General features: G+C 44.8%; 1 protein-coding gene across 6 annotated transcripts in view; it reads left to right on the top strand.

Moving 5' to 3' along the window:
* LOC142557740 (dystrobrevin alpha-like) overlaps nucleotides 1–22,641 on the top strand; it is a 70,978-nt gene that overhangs the window by 47,771 nt on the left and 566 nt on the right. For all 6 annotated transcript variants that reach the window (XM_075669804.1, XM_075669800.1, XM_075669801.1 and 3 more), the window contains 5 exons: nucleotides 2,602–2,726; nucleotides 4,677–4,862; nucleotides 6,704–6,902; nucleotides 12,907–13,150; nucleotides 21,391–21,476. In XM_075669804.1, the coding sequence (XP_075525919.1) occupies nucleotides 2,602–2,726; nucleotides 4,677–4,862; nucleotides 6,704–6,902; nucleotides 12,907–13,150; nucleotides 21,391–21,476 (840 nt within the window). The remainder of the gene's footprint in view (nucleotides 1–2,601; nucleotides 2,727–4,676; nucleotides 4,863–6,703; nucleotides 6,903–12,906; nucleotides 13,151–21,390; nucleotides 21,477–22,641) is intronic.

The raw sequence follows: 22,641 nt of genomic DNA, 5'->3' as shown, positions 1-22,641 counted from the left end.
AGCTCTGGGTTGTTCCATCATGCGGAATGTCCACCATTTCAACTCGGTAGAGGTTAACCTTTCTTTCTTTAAGAAACGTTTCGAAACCACGAGGCTTAGCTATAAATTATGATTTTAACGAGATCTTGAAAAGAACCCCCCTTTGTTTGTGAACAAACACGATGTGGTTAATCTGCTCTTTTGTCCACTTTTAAAGTCTTTCAATAGTCAGTGTTACGCCCTTGTTCTTACCTCACATCCTCCTTTTAGGTAAAGGCAATAAGGCAAGTGTTGATCTTGGCAGAGAAAGAAAGCTGTGTATCATGTTTCATGATACACAGACGCAGACAGTTCACGAATACGCAGATGAAAAGCTATATACAAGTATATTTACAAGGGAATGCGCCACACTTGGCCAAGAGGCAACAGCCCGCGCTAGCCTCCAATCGTCCTTGTCGTCTTCACACTGCTCCCCTCTTCGTCATCGCCAATACTGTTCTGTAGCAATATTAACACGCCTTATCTTGGCATGCATATGTGTTCCCACATGGAAGCTTATCACCTTGGAATGTTGTTTTGCCCTTTTAAAAGAGGGGGGAGGGGGGTTTAAAGGCCTATTCAAAATTTTCTGTGCCCTTATCTGGTTTTCAACTCCAGGGGATGGCCTTCACTCTTGGTATGGTGTGGGCTGCTGTGAGAGTGCTCATGTAGTTTTTAGTATATATGCAAATTTTCCACAGCGGCAAGCTCGTAGGCACCTCTCACTCTAGCAAATGACCTGACGCAAGCAGGGCTAGCTCTATTGTATGTGTGTGCGCAATGCATTTATGCTGTTTTGTCTAGCATCGGCAGCTGGGATGCCTCCAAATGTGGACCACATGCTTGTTTGGAGTTTATTTTATTTCCAACAGGTTGGAGGTTTGCACTAATGGTGGAGTACAATAAATTAAGCAAATTGTTAATAGTTATTTTTCTACAGCACATAAAGCAAAGACAGAAAATTTGAGTTGGGCTCCATCACTTTTTTTGCATCTCGCTTAAGACATCTGAACAAACACGGTTCTGTGCCAGTAAAGTTGCAGTAAATTTGTGATTTTTGTTCTATTGTGTTTCTCTTTTATTTCCTTAATTTTTTGCAGACATTATTTTGTTAACATGTTATGACAGCAGAAGTGTAAATTCATGTGTTTAACTCCTTTGTTATCTTGGAAGAGACTATTATCCCTACATTCTGTAGTGTGTACTGACAATGTTGAAAGCCAGAATGTGCCATATTGTCTTAAATCCTGAAACCACACTTGTTCTTTGTTCTGAAAAATTTTAACATTTTTCTTGTCTGCCATATTTTTCTGCGCATTAACCCTAAAGCAATTGCAATTCGTTTAAGGAACCCCCTCACTAGGTTTGGCCATTTTAAAGAGACAAGCGCAACGCATACTTAATTGCACTGACGATCATGTCTGTAAAGTATTGCAGCACTGCAAGCTGTAAAAACAGCTGAAATTTTGAATCAGACGCCGCGCATCCTCTGTCTCTCGAGGAAGTACCGCTCCCAGTCGAGGTAACACGCACAAGCACCGTGATGTAAAACGTAGTCCTAGCAATGCCACTCACCACGGTACATTATTTTGATAAATTGTCCATTGTGTAGTGTGCAACACCGCCACTGGAAATGTTCCGCATAGCAAGAAAGAATAGAAGAGAAAAAAAAAGGTGGGCCTAGTCATGTGAAATCGATGTGGTCTCTTATGGGAGGAGGGGAAGGATTGTCGATAGCAAATGATACTCGAGGCAAAGGGTGTCTTTTGGCAGTCACGCTCTCCTCATGGTGGTATGGCATCAGGGCGTTCAGTTTTTTCTATCCCCGTCAATAATTAACCGATTTGAAAAATTATTGCAGCAAAACAATACCTAGATGGCGTTTTAGAATGACCAGTGTATAACCTAAATTTTCTAAGGGTTCTGGAGAGGGGACTTAAGTACAACAGAGATGTGATTCATATGCAAGTTTTGCATTCTTACGAAGCTTAACAGGAGTGTGTTTTACGTTGCTATCATGCTACGCTATTTTCGCTTCGGTATAAAGCAGCTGTGGTAGCATAGAAAGCTCACCATATAAAACAGCTGCCAGTAAAAGTGTGGGGTTGTTTTTGTATTCATGCATTGTTGTATACAGTTCTTTGTGCGGCTTGTACCTACTGATACTGTTTATATATGTTTTTCTATTTCTCATGGTTGTATCGGTGGAGAGGGTCATATATACTGGGGGGGTTGTCGAAAATGCACTATTTGGCTACAGTTCTAATCGAAAAACAGTCACTCAGACAATATTTACTTCCATAGCCTGAGACTTTCTTGCACACACAAGTTTTAGAAGTTATGTCATACATGCTAGCATCTATACTGTGGTGCACTATTTTTGCCAGTGCAGAAGAACATCTGCATGCACACTATTTTTTCCTGTTTGATGCGCAGTTACATCTATTATGTATATTTTGGCGTGTTGGCTGAAATGTGGTATGTACTTGCAGCTTTTCAAGAACTATTCAGGGTGCATACAAAGCACGCAGCTGGGTGTAGAAACAAAAGAGAGACTTGTTGTATGGGTGTTTCCTCGGGCAGAAATCGGCCAGCAAGCAGCTCGGTCATTCCCTGCGCAAGTCATTCCGGTGTGTCCCCGAAAGACCCAGCCGGCCACTACCGCATTTCCCGGAGGAGGAGCACACACTGGATTTGGCACACATTGTGTGAGCATCGCCTGCTCTTGCATGCCGCCCCCATCATGCACTAGTGGGCACTGCACTTGCACTAGTGGAACATAGCCTTAACCCTATTAAGGATTAGGCATAAAGAAACCCGAAGGAAATTATTATTTTTCGTCAAAATGCACAAAATGCACAGAGAACAGGGATATTCAACAACAAGAAAATATATTTTGAAGAAACGTTTCAGCAATAGGTTGGAATACGTTTTAGCAATAGAACACTGGAAGCGAACTCCACCCCAAGTTGCCTACAGCTTCATGTGCAACTTGTTCATGGTTATCTCTATATGTGAAACACAGGTCTATATTCCATTTCCTCTACGTTACCTGTGGCATACCATTGCAGCCGGGCATTTTGTCTTGGTCTTTTTCCTCTGAGCATGTTTTCAAAACAAAGAGATTTGCACGTAAAATGTCTTCCATGTTCCTACTCTAATTGGCACACAATGCTTGCTGCCTATCATTCAGTGTTGGCCAGAGACATTTAGCCAGAAACTCTGTACTCTATACCAAAACTCAATAAGCAAAATATTTTTTTTTTCTTCTGGTGTTGCCTATAAACAGTACTCACTAATAAAGTGTTAAAGTAGTACAATGACGGTTCACAAACATTGAGGCCTCGAGAGTCCAACTCCAAGTAAGCCCACTGGGCTTTCTTCTTGCTTTGCTGACCCTTGATCCCAAATCAAAATTCTACATATCATAGTTCCCAAAATTCCACTTTGAACTTTGAGGTAGTATGTTAATGACAATCTAAGGAGATTAGTTGTTTGATTGTTTTTATGTACGAAAGCAATGCATGGTGTATTTGGGTGCTTTTAGTTCACCCGGGGTCTAATGTGAACCCGAAACACTGCAGACAAGTGTTCTGGGGCATCTCGCCTCCATAGACATGTATGGCTACCATAGCCAGGAATTGAACCTGTGACCTCACGCTCAGCAGCAGAACACTGCGTCCTCTAAGACAGTGCGACAGGTTGTTGGGATTAGTTAACTGATGCTCTGCCAGCAAAAGACAAAATGAAGCTTTGCTTCTGCGAGTCATTACCTATCACATGCTAAAACAAAGGTGCACAACTTAGCAGATCCAACTGAAAAGGTACTGATTGGCACAGTCATTTGTTTTGCTATAATTTAACAACATTGCTTTTACCCTGTCTTAAGCTTTGCAGATTCCAAGGAGATACATTGGCTGTAACTGCAGTCCTCTGCAGTCGTCGCGAACTCTTTGTTCCTTAACATGGTGAGAAGAAAGCACAGATTTTGTGACACAGCACTGCTGCCTGTTTTTTCGATTGCTGCCATCAAAGGCTGTGCCTGCAGCAAGTAAAAGGCAGGACAGGTGAAATAAATGCTGCCATTATAATACTAGCTGAAAAAAAAAAATAAGGAGAACCAAAGGGATTTATTTTTTATTAGTTACAACACTAACAGTTCTCACTGGCTGAAGTAATTAAGCCTAATTCTCTAGTCCATCTATTTAGATTAAACATTTATAGTTGATGAGTATTAGTTTGCCTGTGTTAGTGCATGACAGAAAAAAGTATGAACAATGCCAAATAAGACAAACTTGTAGATCACTTTCGTTGTCTTTGTCCCATTTAGCATTGTTTGTGCTTATTTCTAAATGTTTATGGTGACACTCATCTGCACTCATTTTGTCATAATATGCACCCTCTTTGTTTTTGAAGTGACAAGTGGCAAGGTACCAGCATATCTGCTCTTGCAAGCAAACTTCGGTGCATTTTACAACATTCTTAGCTAACTTTATACAAAACTGAAGGGCTTAGCTGGAGCTGATTGTCCATGTCATTCTTTTGTTTCTCATGTGGCACTCTTTGGCCATACCTGGCCCTTGCACCATTAAACCTCAAACATCATCATTGTTTCTCATGAACTTGTCCGGGTAATTCCTTGGTCCTTGGTACTGCAGGCCTCCATCTCCAGCAGCCAGCCACAATGGCCTCCCGTCCTTGATCGGTCCATCCATTGACAGCGGGCAAGATGAAGAGCACCGACTGATCGCTCGATATGCAGCACGCCTTGCACAGAGACCTACGGGCTCGACTGACACAGCACGGCAGAGGGAGCTGTTAGCACAGTTGGAGGCCAAGAACAGGTGGGTTCTCTTGTTCTAGAGAGCATTCTACCATCTTAATTAAGCTCTTCTCTGGCTCAGAATGGTTTATTGTATATGTAAACTTTGTTATATTTCATCCAATCTTCTGAAGTAAAATCTGTAAAGGCATCATGAACAATATCGGCCCACCAGCCCAACAAGGAAAAAAAATTCCGCTCTTATCAGGTTTGCTGTGAGCCAAGTGTGTTTCCACAGAGCTATGCCATCTACTTCACACACACTACATAAAACTGCACAGATAACATTGCTAGTAATTATGCATACCACTTAGTGCATTAAATGTTAAATGCATAAACTGGGAAAAACAATGTTGTTGGCACACTTTCCCTGCTCCTCATGTGACAGTTTGCCAAGATAGATGCTACCTGTGTCTGCCTTGCGCCAACCATTTATTAGTGTGCGAACTCTTCCTGTATAGAACGTTCCGACCAGAAATTAGAGCTCTCTGGACAGTTGCAAACCTGCGTGAGCACCTTCTCAATAGCACTGTACAAGTGGCAGCACATGTGCTTTGCACTCCTGCACAACAGTCCAGAGAGGAAGGAATTGTTTCTAAGCGGTGTGGATTATGTGGGAATAGTGTTGTTAATAAAGCTGTCAGAGCAGGGTGAACATTTTGAGTGGAGATTGTATTATACAGTTAAACCTCGATATAACAAACTTTAATATAATGAAATTTTCAATATAACAAAGTACTTAACTTTTCATAACATCTTGTCCATAGAACACCATGTATTTAGAACCTCAATATAAAGAAGTGTGTTTGTATAAGATTTCAACATAATGACATTTCACTTCCACAGCAAAGGCATGCCAAGACAATAAATGGAAACTTCCACAGATGCAGATGGTCAATTGATTGAACTACAAGCGGCTGCTTGCAAACGCACCTCTTAAATCACACGCGATGCGACAATTCATGTTCCGTATTAAGTCAAAGTGCAATAAGATCCTATTGCGCCCCATGAACTTTGTGCTTTGGGTGCGAGTGAAAGTGTGCGAGCGTGAGAAAGAAAGATGGTGGCTTCATGCACAAGTGCCACCTCCCCGCACGAGGAAAGGGAAAGAGGTGGAGGGGAGCGATCAAGTGCACATGAGGGGTAAGGCATGGAAGGAGGGAACTGACGTGCGTTGCGATTTCTGGCACGCATCTCAGTTGTGGCTGCGCATGGCTGTAAGCGCAGCTGGGCACTTACGCAGCCGTGCAGCTTGCTTTAGAGAAAATCTGCCACGTGTGGAAAGGATGGGCCTGCCGAGACAGCGTGGCATCATGTAAGCTGTCTTCCAGCGCGTTTGGCGTTGAAGGTTGCATAATCTCGAGTTTCGGTGACCCATTGGAGCGAGAGACAGACGAAGCATTCGATCCCCGCTGCCGGCACGTTTTATGATAGCGTCGTCCCAGTGCGAGCGACGCTATTAGCCATAGGGGCAGAGTGGATGCGAAAGCGTGGCTCGCCTATGTGAAGATATCGTTGATGTGGCATGAAACCGTATCATTCACCACCGGCTCCCAAATTCATCAAAATGAATTTTTTTTCTCATTCAAACTTCCTTTTTTCAATTGCCCTATAATTTTGAAGGTTCTGCAATCCCTTTCTCTGTTAGAAAAATCTATCAGTGACTGCAGTTATTTGCATAAAAGGTTGGATTTCAATTAAATGAAATTTCGATATAACAAAGCAAGTTGCCGATTTTACCTGCTTTGTTATCGAGGTTTAACTATATGTATACGTATACACACAAACGCTCGTTTTTTCTCGTTTACATGGGTGACATGAAATTGAGAAATGCGTGCAACTCCTGGTTTCATTCCGGTGCAGGGAAATGATGGGTCAGATAGTGCGGCTGCGGCAGCAACAGGAGCGAGAAGAGTCGATGCGTGCTGGCAGCCCCGCGCTGGTTGGGGAGCTACAAGCATTGCGCCAGCGAAAGGCTCACCTCGAGGCACACCTGGCACAGCTGCAGGACAGCCGCAGGGACCTCATGCTCCAGCTGGAGGCCCTCATGAAGATGCTCAAGGTGCGTCTCATGTTGACCAAAGGACTGACATAGCTTCAGTTTTGCAGCAAGTAAACTGGGCTAGCCGATACGGTGACATTTATTTCCTCAGCAACACCACAGAGACTCGCCCCTGAATTACTGCCCCATTTCATTTACTAGTATGTCCTACAAAATCATGAAACACTTCATCTAGTCGTACATAATAAGTCTCTTGGACTCATGCCATTTCTTCCATCCTTCACAACACTGGTTTTGTAAAGGCCTCTCCTGCGAAACCCTATTAGCACTCTTCCTTCAGAACTTACACAATAATCTTGACTGTAACATGCAGGCGGATATCATCTTTCTAGACTTTACAAAAGCTTTCTTCTACTACTGCCTTCTTTTACTAAAACTTTCACAACTGAACCCACATCCTAACATTCTTCCAACGGATTGAACAGTTTCTAACTAATCGTTCTCCCTCAGTCTTTGTTTATGGTCACCTGTCTAACACCCTCCCAGTCACATCAGGCCTTCTGCAAGGATCTGTACTTGGTCCTTTTCTATTCCTAATACAGTAAAACCTCGTTAATTCGAAGTCATCAGGACCACAAAAAATCTTCGAATTAAGCGGATTTTCAAATGAACCCTTTGATGGTTGATTTTTTTCGCCATGTGCGACCGCCCAGGGTCGATTTTTTTTTATTGCAGATTCCAGTTCTTCTTAGGGACTTATTTCTAAAAAAATTTACCGTAATTTTTCTAGGGTGACCGTAAAGTGAGAGAAAAATATTTTGAGTTCGTATATATTGCTGCTAGGTGTCACGAGCCAGCGCTAAGAAAGAAGTTGGGACTGGAACGCGCGCTCGGCAAGAGGCGAGCGCTGAAAGAGAAGTAGAAGTTGAGGACACTGGCTTGAGTTATTTGCACGCCATCTTGTACAACTGTCTGCCTCGCCGATGACGGGTACATCTTCCATTGTCTTTTCGTGACAATATGTACTCTTCATTCCTGAATAATAACAATAAAGAAGGAAATAAACATATAAGAATTAAAAATTTGATGCATTGTTATACACTAAGTTGAAGGCTTTGAAAATGCGCACACGAGAATATTTCATGAGACTCAAATGTTTCTCAAATGCTCTTACACGAATATCTAATATGTACATCTATAGCGTAATCGAACTGCGTAGATGCACGCACTCAAGAAAATTGTGTGGTTGTGTGCCCATCAAAAAAGCAAAATGTGTGACACACTTTCACTAATCTCCATCTTATCGCCAACCAGAGGCAATTAGTTTTCAGAAGTCTCCAAAAAAAAGAAAAAGCAACAGAAACGCATGCACGGCGGCATCCTTACTATGCGCACCCCCGTGAGCACTAAACGAGTGAGACGCAAGTGGTCGCCCTTTGACTGATTAGTAACGAGATTGCCATCAGTTTTGCAAGTGCAAGAAGCCGAAACCGCCCACGAAACAAAACCCAAACCGCCACCCACTCACGCGCACGCCACTGCACGAGTGGTAGTATATAGACGCTGTGGGGTTCTCTCACACCCGTGCTCTTGGGACAAAGGAACGACAACACAGTAGTGCAAACAATCACAAGGGCATTTATTGCACCTTTCATAGATCAATGCCTGCTAGCCTAGTTGCTATCCACAACACATGCCGATGGGCGCGCGACAAATCTAGAAGTCCGACTCACCGCGACCGGAAAACAAGCTAATATGTTCGCCCCATGCTGGATCCCAACGCCTGGTTGTTCGCGTGTACGGTCACGCGGACGATGTCCAAGGCGGCCACGCGAGACGGTCTCGCAGAAGCATGGGTCGCTGCACGCGCGGCACAGCACGTCCGTGCTGCTTGCTGTCTCGAACCCCCAAGAGAGCAAGCGCCTTCCTTTCAGCGCCCAAGTAACCTCGCCTGTCGGCGGCGTTAGCAGCGCAACACTTGCACCATCTCTCGCACTGCGCCCCAACCACATCGACCGCCGCGGGCATCACGCAGGCCACGCAGCGAAGCCGCACTACAGGAGGCACGCTATGCGGGAAAAACATCAGGGGATGCGCGAGAGTCGCGCATCCCCACATCCCCCCAACCTTAAATCACTTCTTATTCTGGCGAAACATGTCACACGGTCTAACATCAAGGTAGCGCATGCAACAATGGCTGCGCTGAGGAAATGTCCACACGCTGTCCATAGCATGCGAGCCGACTGTCCTTGGGTACACCGCTGGCGTCCGCCGGTCACGGCAGCAGCTTTGCAGGCTCGACGGCACGATGCCAGGCCAGGACTCTGGAAACGACGACACAGTAGTCGGTACGAGCAAGCGTCGCTCGCGCCGACGCGCCCTGCTGGGAAGAGCCACCGTAGCTGTCGGTGACCGCCGGCTCTTTTGTCCGCCGCCGAGGGTTGTGAGCTGGATGCAGGAGGCCGCCGAAGTCGCTGCGCCGAACTGGCCACAGCATCACCATCACCCGGGGTGACGCGATCGTAGTCCAGGGCAACAGCGCAGGTGATGTGCAGGTGGCAGCAAACCAGGGCTGACTCCACTCACGCTGCATACTCTCAACACACTCGGCAAACACTAAAGTAGTGCAAGGGAGAGGAAGTCTGCATGCGCATCGCCCACGTGGTACGATGTTCAACTCGGCTAGCAAAATAACAGGCAGCTACTCAGATGCTAAGTTCATAAGAACGAAGCTCACTTCCTTGAGTCGAATGAGTAATTTCAATTCGTGCGAGGCTAAATAGAATGAGGGAAGCAACTTGCAACACCTCAACGCCACTGTCCACCAGGTTGTGTCCCTCCACGTGCGACAGGCAGCTTTGTAAAGCCTTAGGCCTAAAGCGTCGCTACCCTGACAACAACCGGCATCCAAAAACAACACCCTAAATGAGCGCAAAACAGGCAGCCGCGAGGAGACGTCAGCTCTGTGAGGTGGTCCTACTCCGCTCGGTGCACACAGCATCAGAGTTGACGGTGCCCACCGTCCCAGACGGTGTCGGAGCGCCCGGTGCCAGGCCGCAATACCAGTCAGCCCGTAGTGGCACCCGTGGCCCACGGCCACCCGGCTCCCAGAGCCGCGACTTCATCCGAGTCAAAGAGATAGAAGAAGCTATTTACATAAGAAATTCGGACCACCCACGAGGCTTCCGTACTCGCTCGCTTCAGGCTTGGCAATGCTCCGCGGGCGCTCAGCCTCGCTCTCCCAGGATGCAGACCACGTGGCTCTCGTACTGACGAATGTCATTAAAAAAACACTTCCGAAAAGGCTTAGCATGTTGACATGTTCAAACACACTACAGCCACTATCACCTCGCTCAAGAAAGCACGCCGCGGACGCTAGCGATCAAAATTCACGCTAGGCCTACGCTTCGGCTCAAACAAAGGTCTCGAACGAAGCAAACTGTTAAATCTATCGTCCGATGTCCCAAGAGCCCCACGTTGGGCGCCAGATGTGGGGTTCTCTCACACCCGTGCTCTTGGGACAAAGGAACGACAACACAGTAGTGCAAACAATCACAAGGGCATTTATTTCACCTTTCATAGACTAATGCCTGCTAGCCGAGTTGTTATCCACAAAACATGTCGATGGGCGCTCACCAAATCTAGGAAGTCCGACTTACCGCGGCCGGGTAGCGAGCGAACATGTTCACCCCATGCTGGATCCCAACGGCTGGTCGTTCGTGTGACGGTCACGCGAATGGTGGCGCGTTCGAAGGAAACCACGCGAGACGATCTCGCAGAAGCATGGATCGGCGCACACTCGGAAGGTCCGCGCCACTTGCCAACCCGCAGCCGAAGAGGAAGCGCCTTCTCCTTTCAGTGCCCAAGTAACCCTGCCGTGAGGCGGTGTTAGCAGCGCAACAGTCGCGCCATCTCTCGTATTGCGCTTCAACCACACCGACCGCCGCGGGCCCCACGCTACGCGGCGAAGCCGGATTGCAGGAGGCGGGAGCTATGCAAGAAAACAACGTATCAAGGGATGCGTGAGGCTCGCGCATCCCCACTCTCTTAAAGGGTTAACCGAACACACAAAAAGCAACCCAGGAAAAAAATTTTGGTGCACGAATGTGCTGCCTTTATTCAGCGATCTTTGGATTACTTAAAGTAATCAGAGATGCTGGTTTGTCACATCCTGTAGTTTGAGGCTCTAAGGGTCATGTTTTCTAGTTGGCCAACTATGTGTAGCATTTGAGAATTTCCACCGTGGCACTCAACAAAACTGCATATAACGTTCAGCGATCCGATAACTTCCCTGAGAGCGGGTGCTCGGGAGGGCTCGTTAGCGTTGGCATCATTGCTGTCATTGCACATGGTCGCATCAGCGGTAGCTTCACTCTCCAAGTCTGAGTAGCACATTTGTTGATCATTTTCAAAGTTCACATACTCGGCGAAGCCGACTGCACCGGATTCACTATCCTCTGCGCAGAGCGCATTGATGCGGTTGCAATACTCGGCTCCTTCTTCATCAAGTGCTCATGAATAGTCAGCATCAGCATCGATGGTGCTTTCCTTCGAGAAGTGAGCGTGTTCAAAACACCGCATCATCAAAGTGGGTTCCACTTGCTTCCATGCATACACAATAAGACATACGGCCCCGAGGAGGTCGATGGAGTACTCCTTGCCGTTGTCATAGCAAAGGAGCATGCGCTTGAGCAGGTGGTGCTAGTAAATCTTCCTCATGTGGTGAATGATGCCTTGGTCCATTGGCTGCTAGATGGACATTGTGTTCGGAGGAAGAAATATCATACTTTCAGGCTGATAGCTTTCAGGCGTGAGATGTCACCATGCGCCGGGCAATTATCAGCAACGAAGAGTGCATTCCTTCCTGTGGCCGCAAACTTGCGGTCAAGCTGCCAAAAGTAATCTTCAGATATTGTGCCTGTGACCCAGGCTTGTTGTGCCGGTAGATAAGCTCATCCCTTGGTGGCAGCCGTGCATTTTTAAAGCAGCGAGGCCTCACACTTTCCAACTACGAGTAGCGGCAGCTTGTGTTTACTGCACATGTTTGCGCCAAACAGAACGGTAATTCTTTCCTTGCCCTGCTTTCAACCTTTGACCGCGGTGTCCTTCGCTGCGAACGTTTTTGTAGGCAGCATCTTGTAAAAAAGGGCTGCCTCGTCAAGGTACTACACATCGTCTGCACCGTACTCGCTAAGCAACGGAGCCAACGTGTGTTTCTTCCAGTCATCAACGACTCTCTCGTTTGCACTGCCGCTCTCGCCACAGACAGCTATGAAGGTCAAATTATTGCGCTCTTTAAAACGGCTGAACCATCCATTGCTACACTTGAACTCTTCATGCCCAAGTTGTAGAACCAAGTCGTTGGCCTTCATTCACATTCATGTTCTCTCACCTGTCTAAAAGAACATGAACGTTCTCTCGGTAAAGAAAACTATTCGCACTTGTCGAACCACTGTAATCTATGTCATTGTGATCCGGTATTTTTTGACACTGACAGTTTGTTTTCAGATAAAAACAAACTAACGTGCGAAATCACAGAAGCATTTCATATCAAAAAGTGTGCTGAAAAATGCATAAGCCAACCATCGGTTGCAATCACTGAAAGTGAATTTGCTTTTTTAAATACTGGTTGAACATTTTTCATCTGTTTTCAATCTGTCTCTGTTGATACTGACGACTCTTGTTGCACATGCCCAGCGCTGATAGCTGGGGTACATATGTTCAGTATCTTTATGAAAATAAAATAGTTGTGAGTAAGCGCTCGTGTGGCCCCCTTCACTGTGTCCTTGTCCATTGTGCGCGCTAAATATTTCACTTTGGGTATCAAATAAATAAATAAATAAATAAATAAATAAACTTAAGAATGCTGCACACCGAGTGTAGTTGGTGCAGGATATTGCTGCTCTCTGTGGCCACAGAAAACTGTGCTCACTTCTCACTTTTGCTTGCCCATGCCTGCAACAGTCAAGTCTGTATCAAGGCCTGTAAGCAAACTTGCACAGTTTGACTGCCACAATGTGTAGGAGGTAAAGATGGTGCCATGAGCTGAAGTTTTTGCGTGCAGAACCATCAGCGGAGTCCCCGGTCAACGCCTGGCAGCTCTCCTCGGTCCACTGCATCACCGCCTGAGCGTCCACCTATCGTGGCTGCACACTTGCAGACCCCGGACAGTCTGGTGGGGTTGGGTGCAGATGTGCAGATGGCCTTTGGCCGGACACCTGAGGGCCGGCAACTGCGTGATCACTTGCTCGTGGCTGCCGATTCAGTCACCCATGCCATGTCGTCTCTTGTGCGCGAGCTACATTCAGGTAATTGCTCCTCCTACCATTTCTTTACTAGGCACACCATGTCTGTTCAGATATAACATCGTGAGAATTTTGAAGACAAGGTCTTCTTTGCTGACTTGATACGAGTTTGGTGTATCTGGGAGCTGGCTATCTATGTTTGTAATATTTTAACAAAAGCCGAAATTGTCTTACTTTGGAATGTAATATAGAGTCGCAAAAGGTATCAAAATGTAAGTCTCAACTAGACAGTAAGCGAGAATTAGTTGCAGGGTAGGTATAATTAACAGTACAGGTGCAATTAACGTCAATATAGTAAAAAAATTAACCACATTGCACCGCAGACTGGAGTGCCAGAGTTGCGAAGTGCACCTTCGAAGTTGGAATGATTCCGGAATCATTACAAATTTTCAAACACCAGGAATAGAATGAGAATGGAATGGCAGCTCAAGATTCTGGAATGGAGTGGAAATGGATCGGGCCTGTAGTTCTGGAGCACTAAATGTTGATATTATAAGCAGCTACAAAACCACTGAATATGTCATTCGACTGAACTAAACTTGGTCAGTTTGTTACATTTCTCAATTTCCGATATCTACGTATAATAAGCGACTACCTATGCAGCAGTAATTATAAACAACACATTCTCTACTTCTGATGACCTGGAAACCTTTCTTTGTTATAAGGTTGAAGTGCATTAGAAGGCAGCACCTTTTAGTTCAAGTTAATTCCTTAACTTTTAGTTCAGGAATTCAGTTATTTCAACTCCTTAGTCATGTAGTTAGAAAAATAACTTGCCAAAAATTCTTAGATTTAGCAAGAGCATGCTTGACCTACGACAAAAAGATGCAGGCCAAAAAATGGCCATGTTGCAAATGGCTGCACCCTGCACGAGTATATTTTGATTCCAAAAGCACACTGGCTTTTTTTTTCGCTTGCTGTCGAGTCTCCAGGAGGCATGCGGCAACAGGCGGTCAGGGAGGTGTGTAAGAAAAAATGTTTTTTGATATGCCAGTAAGTGTCAAGAAAAGAAAGAAAAAGAAACACAGCAGCAGTCTCGAAAGCCACCATCTTAATTTTGTTTGCCTGCTTCTTCCTCAAATAATTGCACTCACCTACTATGGGGGACATGGTTTAAGCTGCTTTTCTCAAATTATTAATAATAATGTTACAGGTAACAATGCCCTGAAGAGATGAGTATGTTTGTGTAAACAAGAATAGTATGTAAAATTATTTATTACGCTCTTAAGACTTCAAAATACCATATTTACTTGCATAATGATCGCACCCCTGAATTTTGTCGTCAAAATTCGGTTTTTTAAAATTTCCCGTGTAATGATCGCACCCCGAACTTGCCGCAGTGATATGTCGTGTGCCAAGTCTAGCTAATAATGATCACACTTACCATCTGTCGAATGCTACACAAACAACTCTTCAAGACAAACCAAGTGGTCTGCACGCACCAAACATTCTTAAGCAGATGTCCCATTTCATTTCTTTCATCACTTTCCGCACTTCCATGACAAAAAAAAAGCTATGACCAAACTTGCATTTATTATGTGTAGGCTTTATAATGGTTGTGGTCTACTATACAACAAGAAAGGTGCCTTTCGATTCTTCTCATCTGCACTCGTGGGCACGCAACAAATCGCGTGTGGTAATGATAGCAGCCACGTTTACACTGATGCGTTAGAAGTGTAGCCTATTTATACGCCAACGCTTGTAACAAAGCTAAGATATTCGCCCATCCTTAGCGGATAAATGGCGCAGTTTCCCCAGCATGCCCGCCATATGTTCCTGTGTCACTGGCAGCTAAGCGCGCCCATCTGTTTCTGTCCCCTCAAAGTGGACATGGCTACGTTATTGCTGCGAACTTGCCGATATTAACGATATTATTCATTACTGATACGGAAGAAACTGTTTCAATGCACGTAATGTATGCACGAGAAGAAAAAAAAAAACCCGTTCGGCGTTCGGCACATTGGCGGCCGGCCGCCATTTTTGTTTTGGTGTCCCACACTACATACAGCGGCAGCCACCTATTTGTTGACCTGTTGTGATCCCGCAGCAAATGCGAGATGAAAAAAATATATATATATTTTGTTGTGGGAAATTTAACCCAGGTAATGATCGCACCCCTAAATTTGCATAAATTTTTTTTTACAATAAAGTGCGATCATTATGCGAGTAAATACAGCATATGTTGTTTTTTTTTTGCACTAGGCAGGCAAACGCAAGTAGTAAACAGTGTAGTCAAGAGTTCGACGGAATACCATCTGGTGAGGTGAAAGCATTGTTAGAAAATGAAGCAGGTCACTAACGAAGGTCACGGAACTCTTGTTCTCAGTCTTGTTCACAATCTTTATTTATCTTTATTTTATTCATTCAATACTGCCAGCTGCCATTTGGTAGCCAAGGCAGGCGTGGTACAAACATACATCGCTGTACAACGCGATGCAACAAAGCGAGCGCACACACAATAAAAAAGCGAACACAGGAGCAAGAACAAATATTTTGCGTTTCTAAAAAAAAAAAATTAAGAGCATGAACAAACACACTGCGTCTATAACAGAGACACGACAGCGGATAAGAAGGAATCTTGGTTTGTCAAGCTGACCACGTCACGCGGAAGCCCATTCCATTCTGATATTGTTTTTGGAAAGAAAGAAAACTGGTAAGCTTTAGTTCGGCATCGTAGCACTACTATTGTTGAGTTGTGTTTGCCGCGTGTTGGGCGAGAAGTGTTATATTCCATGTAAGAGTCAAAATTAATGTTTGCTAAATTATCAATAATACCATGCCGCAGCTTTCAACGGTGTAACCTGCGGCGGGATTGAAGCGTCTGGAGTTCAGATTGCCTTAGTAGATTAGTGACAGACACATGTCTACCATATGCGTTGTAGATGAATCTTAGTGCTTTCTTTTGAACACCTTCAACGCGATTTACATCTACTTGGTTGTGCAGATCCCAAAGAACGTCTGCATATTCCAGCAATAGGCGTACTGATGAAGTGTTAGGCAGTGAACAAGGGATCCATACGGATCCTGAAATGTCATTCCATTTTGACCTTAGACAGTGACCTGCATTTTCTACCAAGTAATAAACAATTATAGAAAAAAAGCATTTCATTTACTAGAACTTGAGGAATGGAATGGACTAGCTCAGCCACTCCATGAGTGGGAATAAACTATGCCATTCCAAGCAGTTAAAAGGAGTGGAATTACGGGAATGTCCACTTTCCAGAATGGAGTGGGGATGGAATGGAGGGCTCTACTCTGCAACTCTGGGCTGTGCTATCTTTGGGATTGGCACGCCTGGCCTCTTGGTTGCAGTGTCAACCAAAGTTGCCAAACCAAACCTACTTTGGTTGCAGTGTCAACCAAAGTATGCATACATGCATCCACAGAGCATCCATGTATGCAACCAAACAAAGTAGGCATACATGCACAAAAAATAAATAAATAAATAAATAAATAGAAGATTTGACACCAATGAAAGAAATAAAGGGTCCGGAAAAAATGTAAGGTCTGACAGTGGAACAAGGAAAAAATTTGTGGACACCTAAGTACTTATGAGTTGTGAATGCGAAAGCATTAATGTCCAAGTCCTACGAGTTATGAACTCTTCGCAGGCAAGCGATTGCATTGAGATGCTTGCTGTGTTGGTGATTTGGCCTGGCCAAGACGCAGTTAGAATGCAGGCAAGAGCTTGTGCGGACAAGGAATGCACAGATAGCACACGCTTCCGAGAGCGAGCGTGACATGACGCTGTGATGATGCCCTCTCCCCTCATGCAATACTGCAGCAGAAGGTGTTTCCTTTTGCCCACTCTGCTCCATTGAGGCCTGAGCCAGTAAGCGGGAGCCAGCATTAGAGCATGCGAGGCATGCTCGTGACGTGGCATTGCAGCCAATGAAAAATTATGCAACTTTGCATCATCTTGAATGCCCCAATCTCAGTAGATATAAATGCATGTGCTACCATGCACATTGACCTTTTCTTTTGCGTTTACTTTACCCAGCAATTTTTCGTTCTGAGAAAGAAAAGTAAACTGCAACATGCAGCTCAATATTATGTGCAATAAGACTTGCAGCATTTTTAGCAATATCTAGCTCTGAGCATTTGCCATAAACCGTAGCCAAGCGTTTAAAGAAGTGAAAATTAATTGCATGCAAAAGCATCTAAATGTGTGCCTGTAAGCTGGTTTTTCCTTACAGCCATAGCTTCTGCTTGGCGCCTTCTTTCTGCTCATGCATAATGCGACCTTTACTCCATTCCATATACTTCGCTGACAGTGCTAAGGAAACTATGCAAGTGGTGTGCTCAAAAAACGTAACACTCCCCATGTTATTTCGATCTGCAGCTGAATGGATTCCTGCTATATTAGTACAGTAGACATTTATTAATTCGATGCTGGTTAATTTGATCCCAACCGAAGGTCTCGGCCAGCGCCCATACACTTATACGAGTCCTAACTTCCGTTATTTTTATCTCAAAATTGGCCTTTGCTGGGCAGTTTTAACTTGAAAGGTCAGCTTTGCCACGATAAAGCTGGCTTATGCGGAAGCATGCGGAATATATTGCAGTGAGGCATACCAAGAATGGAAAGGGGCCACTGTCACGGTACACAGTGTGCGCTTCTTTACTATACAGGGGCTCACACGCCATCTCCAGTCACAGTATGAGCACATAGACACCTAATAAACATACTGGCAGCTGTTCTGAGCAGTTTCTGACATTGCTGTGGCAATTTGAGCCCCCAATTCGCCTGCCATGCATGTCTTGTATATGAGACCCGTTAACGGGGCTACAGTGTCTAGAATAGGGAAGTGTGCGTACGGCGCCACCAGCACTGAAGCCCTTTCGCGATGCGTCGGAAAGAGAGGTCCAGGTGGCGCTGGCGGCCGCTTACTCGTCCGCACTCTGCGATGTCGTCTGCTCGCCGCGCAGTAAATAGACCGAGTTTGCCGACCTGCCTTTGAATACCGGTGCGTTCTTTCTGCACCAACTTTGTGTGGCGCCGATGTACATGAAGACTTTTGTAAATGGATCTTTTTCTTTTTCGCCGTGAATTTCGTTGCTGCAGATTGCTCTCGGATCTCGCGCTTCTTTGGCATGCTTTTTTAGCAGGCTGATGCACAGTACGGATTCCAGGAGCCCCAACTACATTTGCTGGCGCAATGAAATTTATGGCGTTTAGTTGAAATGGGGATGCGCTGCCGCTATCAAAAGTGACGCACTTTGCCAAGGTCTCGGCGCACGAGAAAGAAAAGTTGGCAAGTTCGCTTCAGACCGAGCGAGCTGTTGCAGTACGATCTGGGGACAGTTGTATATTTGCTTGAATGGTCATCTGAATGTTTTTCTTCTACAATCGAAAAACAAATCTTTGCTACAAAAAGTTTTATTCGACAAATAGGTGACACTAAATCATTGAAGAAATTACAAAAATGCAGCGAACACTCTGGATTTTTTTTTTCAGTTAGATCAAACGTATTCAACTATACTTTTAAAAGGTTGGCTTTCTACATTATCTATATTTCTACATTATCGAGGACGCAAATGAGAACACAGTGATACGTCTAACATAAGCTGTTGCCATTCAAGTGGTTCTCCTTAGTTTCAGGTGTTTCCTTCTTTCGCTTGTTGACAGCCTATCTTTATTCAGGGACTTGGTGAAAAAATGGAGCCTAGCTAGAAGAAATAACTTTGTTATGTTGTTGGTAAGTTCTTCCTGGTGTGTGCCTGACAGACCAGTAAAAACTGCAGAAAAATAGTCGAAACAGCGCCAGGCAGAAGGACTGGCCTCGTTCTCTCAAGGCGCACAGTTTTGCCGTCAGTGGTATGCTCGAGTGACGAGACCCAAACTGTATGTCAAAGTGCAGCTCGCAGACAGCTGCGTTGCGCTCAAGAGACCTGTCTGCTCTTGGAATATTGTGCTGCCATTGTTGAAATATGTCCACTTCTTTCGGCACACCAAACAACGACAACTTCTCCTTGCATGATTTGCACTCGCTTTTGCAGCCGGGTACAAAACAATGACTTTGTCGTCGACTCATCGTGTATCTTCAAGGCAGCATTTGCACGAAAAAAAAATGCATAAAGCCCGCGCCACGCACGCAGTCGATGATACAAGCATGCGTTTCATGCGGCGACATGATGTTTAAGCAGGCGAGCACGCCGCCTAGCGGAAGCATTGCCAAGTGGCTTCAGCGATTCCCATATGCGCCGCTTGGGGGTAATCACACTTCAAGTATTCTAGGCACTGTAACGGAGCCCAGTACACTTTCCTTCATTATATGCATACACGTGCCGTGCACCGAGAAGCGAAGAAACATGAAATGTAGAAGGTCAAAGGGATGTTTAAAGCCAACAAAAGGGCGGGGGTCTATCTAAAATTATGAAGGCCTGTCAGTAAACTTATCGGGCATCTAGGTACTCGTACCCTGCCCAGAGACAGCGCATGTACATGTGTGAATTAAGGAACATGTGCCATGTCTGGTAACAGTGGTACCTTTCCATGCTTGGTATATTTCACCGCATAACGCGGCTGTATTGCGGCGAAGCTACCTTTAACGGCAATACTGCCGGCACGTTTGGGCGTTTGTTCTGCATTTTGTTTAATGCGACCCGTCGCATGATTCGGCCAGTTTCGCTAGTCCAGTCATAATCGAATTAACAGAAGTTGGCTGTGCTATAATCTATAAAGTTATTGCTACACCAAATAGCACACAGTTCGAATGTCATGACGTTACAGTATGTGATATACTAAGGTTTGGTTGTGAATGCAAGCAGTGTGTGTGTAGGGGGGGATCTTTCGAAGCTGTGCAATCATTGAAGTCATACAGCCATGTAACTTTCCTTGTTCTGTGGCTAATAGGTTCACATCAGCAATGTCTGGCGCTCGTTTCATATATTGTGACTGTACATGTGAAGTTGACGATGAAGCAAGGTATACGAGCAGATTGAACTTTGGCCTGGGAATGACAAGGAAGAACTCGTACTACATTTATGCCAGTATGGTAAATACAGTAATGCAAATGTATAAAAGACATTTATTTAAATGAAAGAGTGCATATTGAACACACACACGCAGCCATTCTTGTACATAGTTGTGAGCAATGCAATAATGGCAGGCACCTCAGTGCTATAAAAATTAGCCGACGATTACGATACTCCCTAATGCGAAATTTGAGCGCAGCTGTATAAGTGTTTTCATTTTGTGATATATTGACTGGCGCAGACCATCTGTCTCATGCAGCATGTTGCATACGGAGCAAAGTGTGGCATGACCGCCTCACTAATCAGGAGATCATGAGAGGAAGCGCATGGGTGACGCATGAGCGATTCACAGCAGCTGCCGCAGGCAACCTCCACTCATGCAGCATGTTGTTTCCATACAGACGACGTGCACTCTTCTGGTGCCATCTCATAGCCATCATCGCCGCAAAGCCCCTCGTGCGCGGCACTACGCTTTTCTCCTCATGCTTTCGCCATACCCTCCTCGTGCACTTTCTTCACTCTTGTCGCTTTTTTAATCCCCCGCTGTGCTCCTCATTTGCTCTCATTTTTCGCTGCACTCTTTCGCTCGGTTATGTGGTAGTATGCTTGCCGCAGGAATGGGTGCCTAGGAGCTGCGATCTAAAAAAAGAACTCGTTGGAATCAAGAAAGGTGGCATTCCCTGAACCGTTTTGTAGCAAGGACATCTCGGCATGCCAGTTGGCTAAACTATAGTACAAGCAGGGAAGGGAAGTTATCAGCATGCATAATTCTCATAGTTTTGCGACAGTTTTGCACCCCATAACTTGCTGTATGATTGATGGATTTCAAAAAATGTTAGTTGTAAAACTGAAGAATCATGCTTGATGATATGCCGCACGGAACTTTTAAAAGCATCATGGGAAGCGACTGATCCAAGATTTTAACCTGTCTATACCTCCCTATGCTGAACAAAAAAAACTTCATTAATTGGTTTCATTCCTTCCAAAATGTGCCCAACTGTGCAATGCAGCAAGTTCCCACATTGCTCTCCTTTAGCAAGCTTAGGCAGTGCAACACAAGGTGCAAGTCTTGGAACATTTTTATAGGCTTCTTTAACTCTAACACAACTCCCCAGAGCAGAATGTTAGCTTTGCTTCTTAACCTTCACGTTTGTAAAGCTTGGTCAAGATGTTGCCATGTGAGCATTGTTTTACATTGTTTCACTACGATGTGACAATGTGCTGCTCCTATGCAAGCAAATGTGGCAATGAATGTTGTTCCATAGGTGTGGGTTCTGAAGACGAGGCCTCCCAGCCTGGACCTGATGGTGATGGAAACCAACACAATGGTTGCCCAGATGCAAGCCCACAGGTAAATTGAACCATGTGTAGTTGCGATGGTGGACCTTTTAGTTCAGCATAGCAACAGTCACACTTACAGGCCTAGGCCTGAAATTGAAAAGAACTGACAGGTCACACTTCCCTATGCACATGCAGGTAGTGTGTGTGTATCTGTGTGTTTATGATGCCTGAAAGAAATTGGGGCAGTGAAGGTGGTACCACTTGTCAGTGGCTACAGGCACATTAAATTAGCTTGCTGAAACAGTGTACAGTTGTGAGCAATAGTTTGGAGACGATGACATCAGCAAAAAATTAAAATATATTAAAGCGCAGCTCCATGGCCTGGAATTGGTTGTATGTATTGTATTGGTCAAACACGCGCGCGTAGTTGTGCACGCTTGATCTCAGCCAGAATTCCCAGTCTGCAAAAAAAATAAAAGAAAGACTAATAATAATAATAATAAAATCGCAGCACCTTTGGTCCCCAAACTTATGCTGGCGACTGTACATCATGTGTAGCCACACATAGCCCGACACAAAATAATTCCAAGTTTATCTGCTAAGTGGGTTGTGATATTTTTTTTTAACTTACCAGTTCCTTGATGCACCCAACTATCAACCTTATAAAGAATAAAGGGGAAATTAGACCTTTATCAACCTTATATTTTATGTGTACATTGATGTATAAGGGCAGCAACCTTTAAAGTAGCCACCAGGTCATGCTGCTAGTTCTACTAACTGACAGTATGTAAAAGCATGATTTGGCCATTATTTTCGTGTTGTTTTGACAAAAGTATGAGTTTTACTTCAGAAGAGCTCAATTAAAACTTGCGTGTGAACATCCATTTTGTTGTGGCATGAACACCAGGCTTTCCTGATTGGAATGCTCATCACATGCACTGTGCGATCCCCACAAAAATCAAAAATAGGACATTGCTTTGACAGATCTGTATTATCAGCATAGAACAGATGGTAACAACTGCTTTTATAAACTTAATGCTGCAATGTCACCCGTCATTTAAGAAGCTTGAGACTAGATAATTTGCTGTGACACTAGAATACCATTTGGCTTGTTTAAGGGCCAACCCCCCCCCCCCCCCTCGAAAAAAAAAAAGAAATTCGGACGGAGAAGCAATTGCGTTCGGGCACGCATCAGAATTTTTGCATGCTGTGCACTTTTGTGTGCCACTAATAGA

This window comes from Dermacentor variabilis, chromosome 9 (assembly GCF_050947875.1).
Source record: "Dermacentor variabilis isolate Ectoservices chromosome 9, ASM5094787v1, whole genome shotgun sequence".
NCBI classification, from domain to species: domain Eukaryota; kingdom Metazoa; phylum Arthropoda; class Arachnida; order Ixodida; family Ixodidae; genus Dermacentor; species Dermacentor variabilis.
This window is presented reverse-complemented; position numbering and strand designations above follow the sequence as displayed.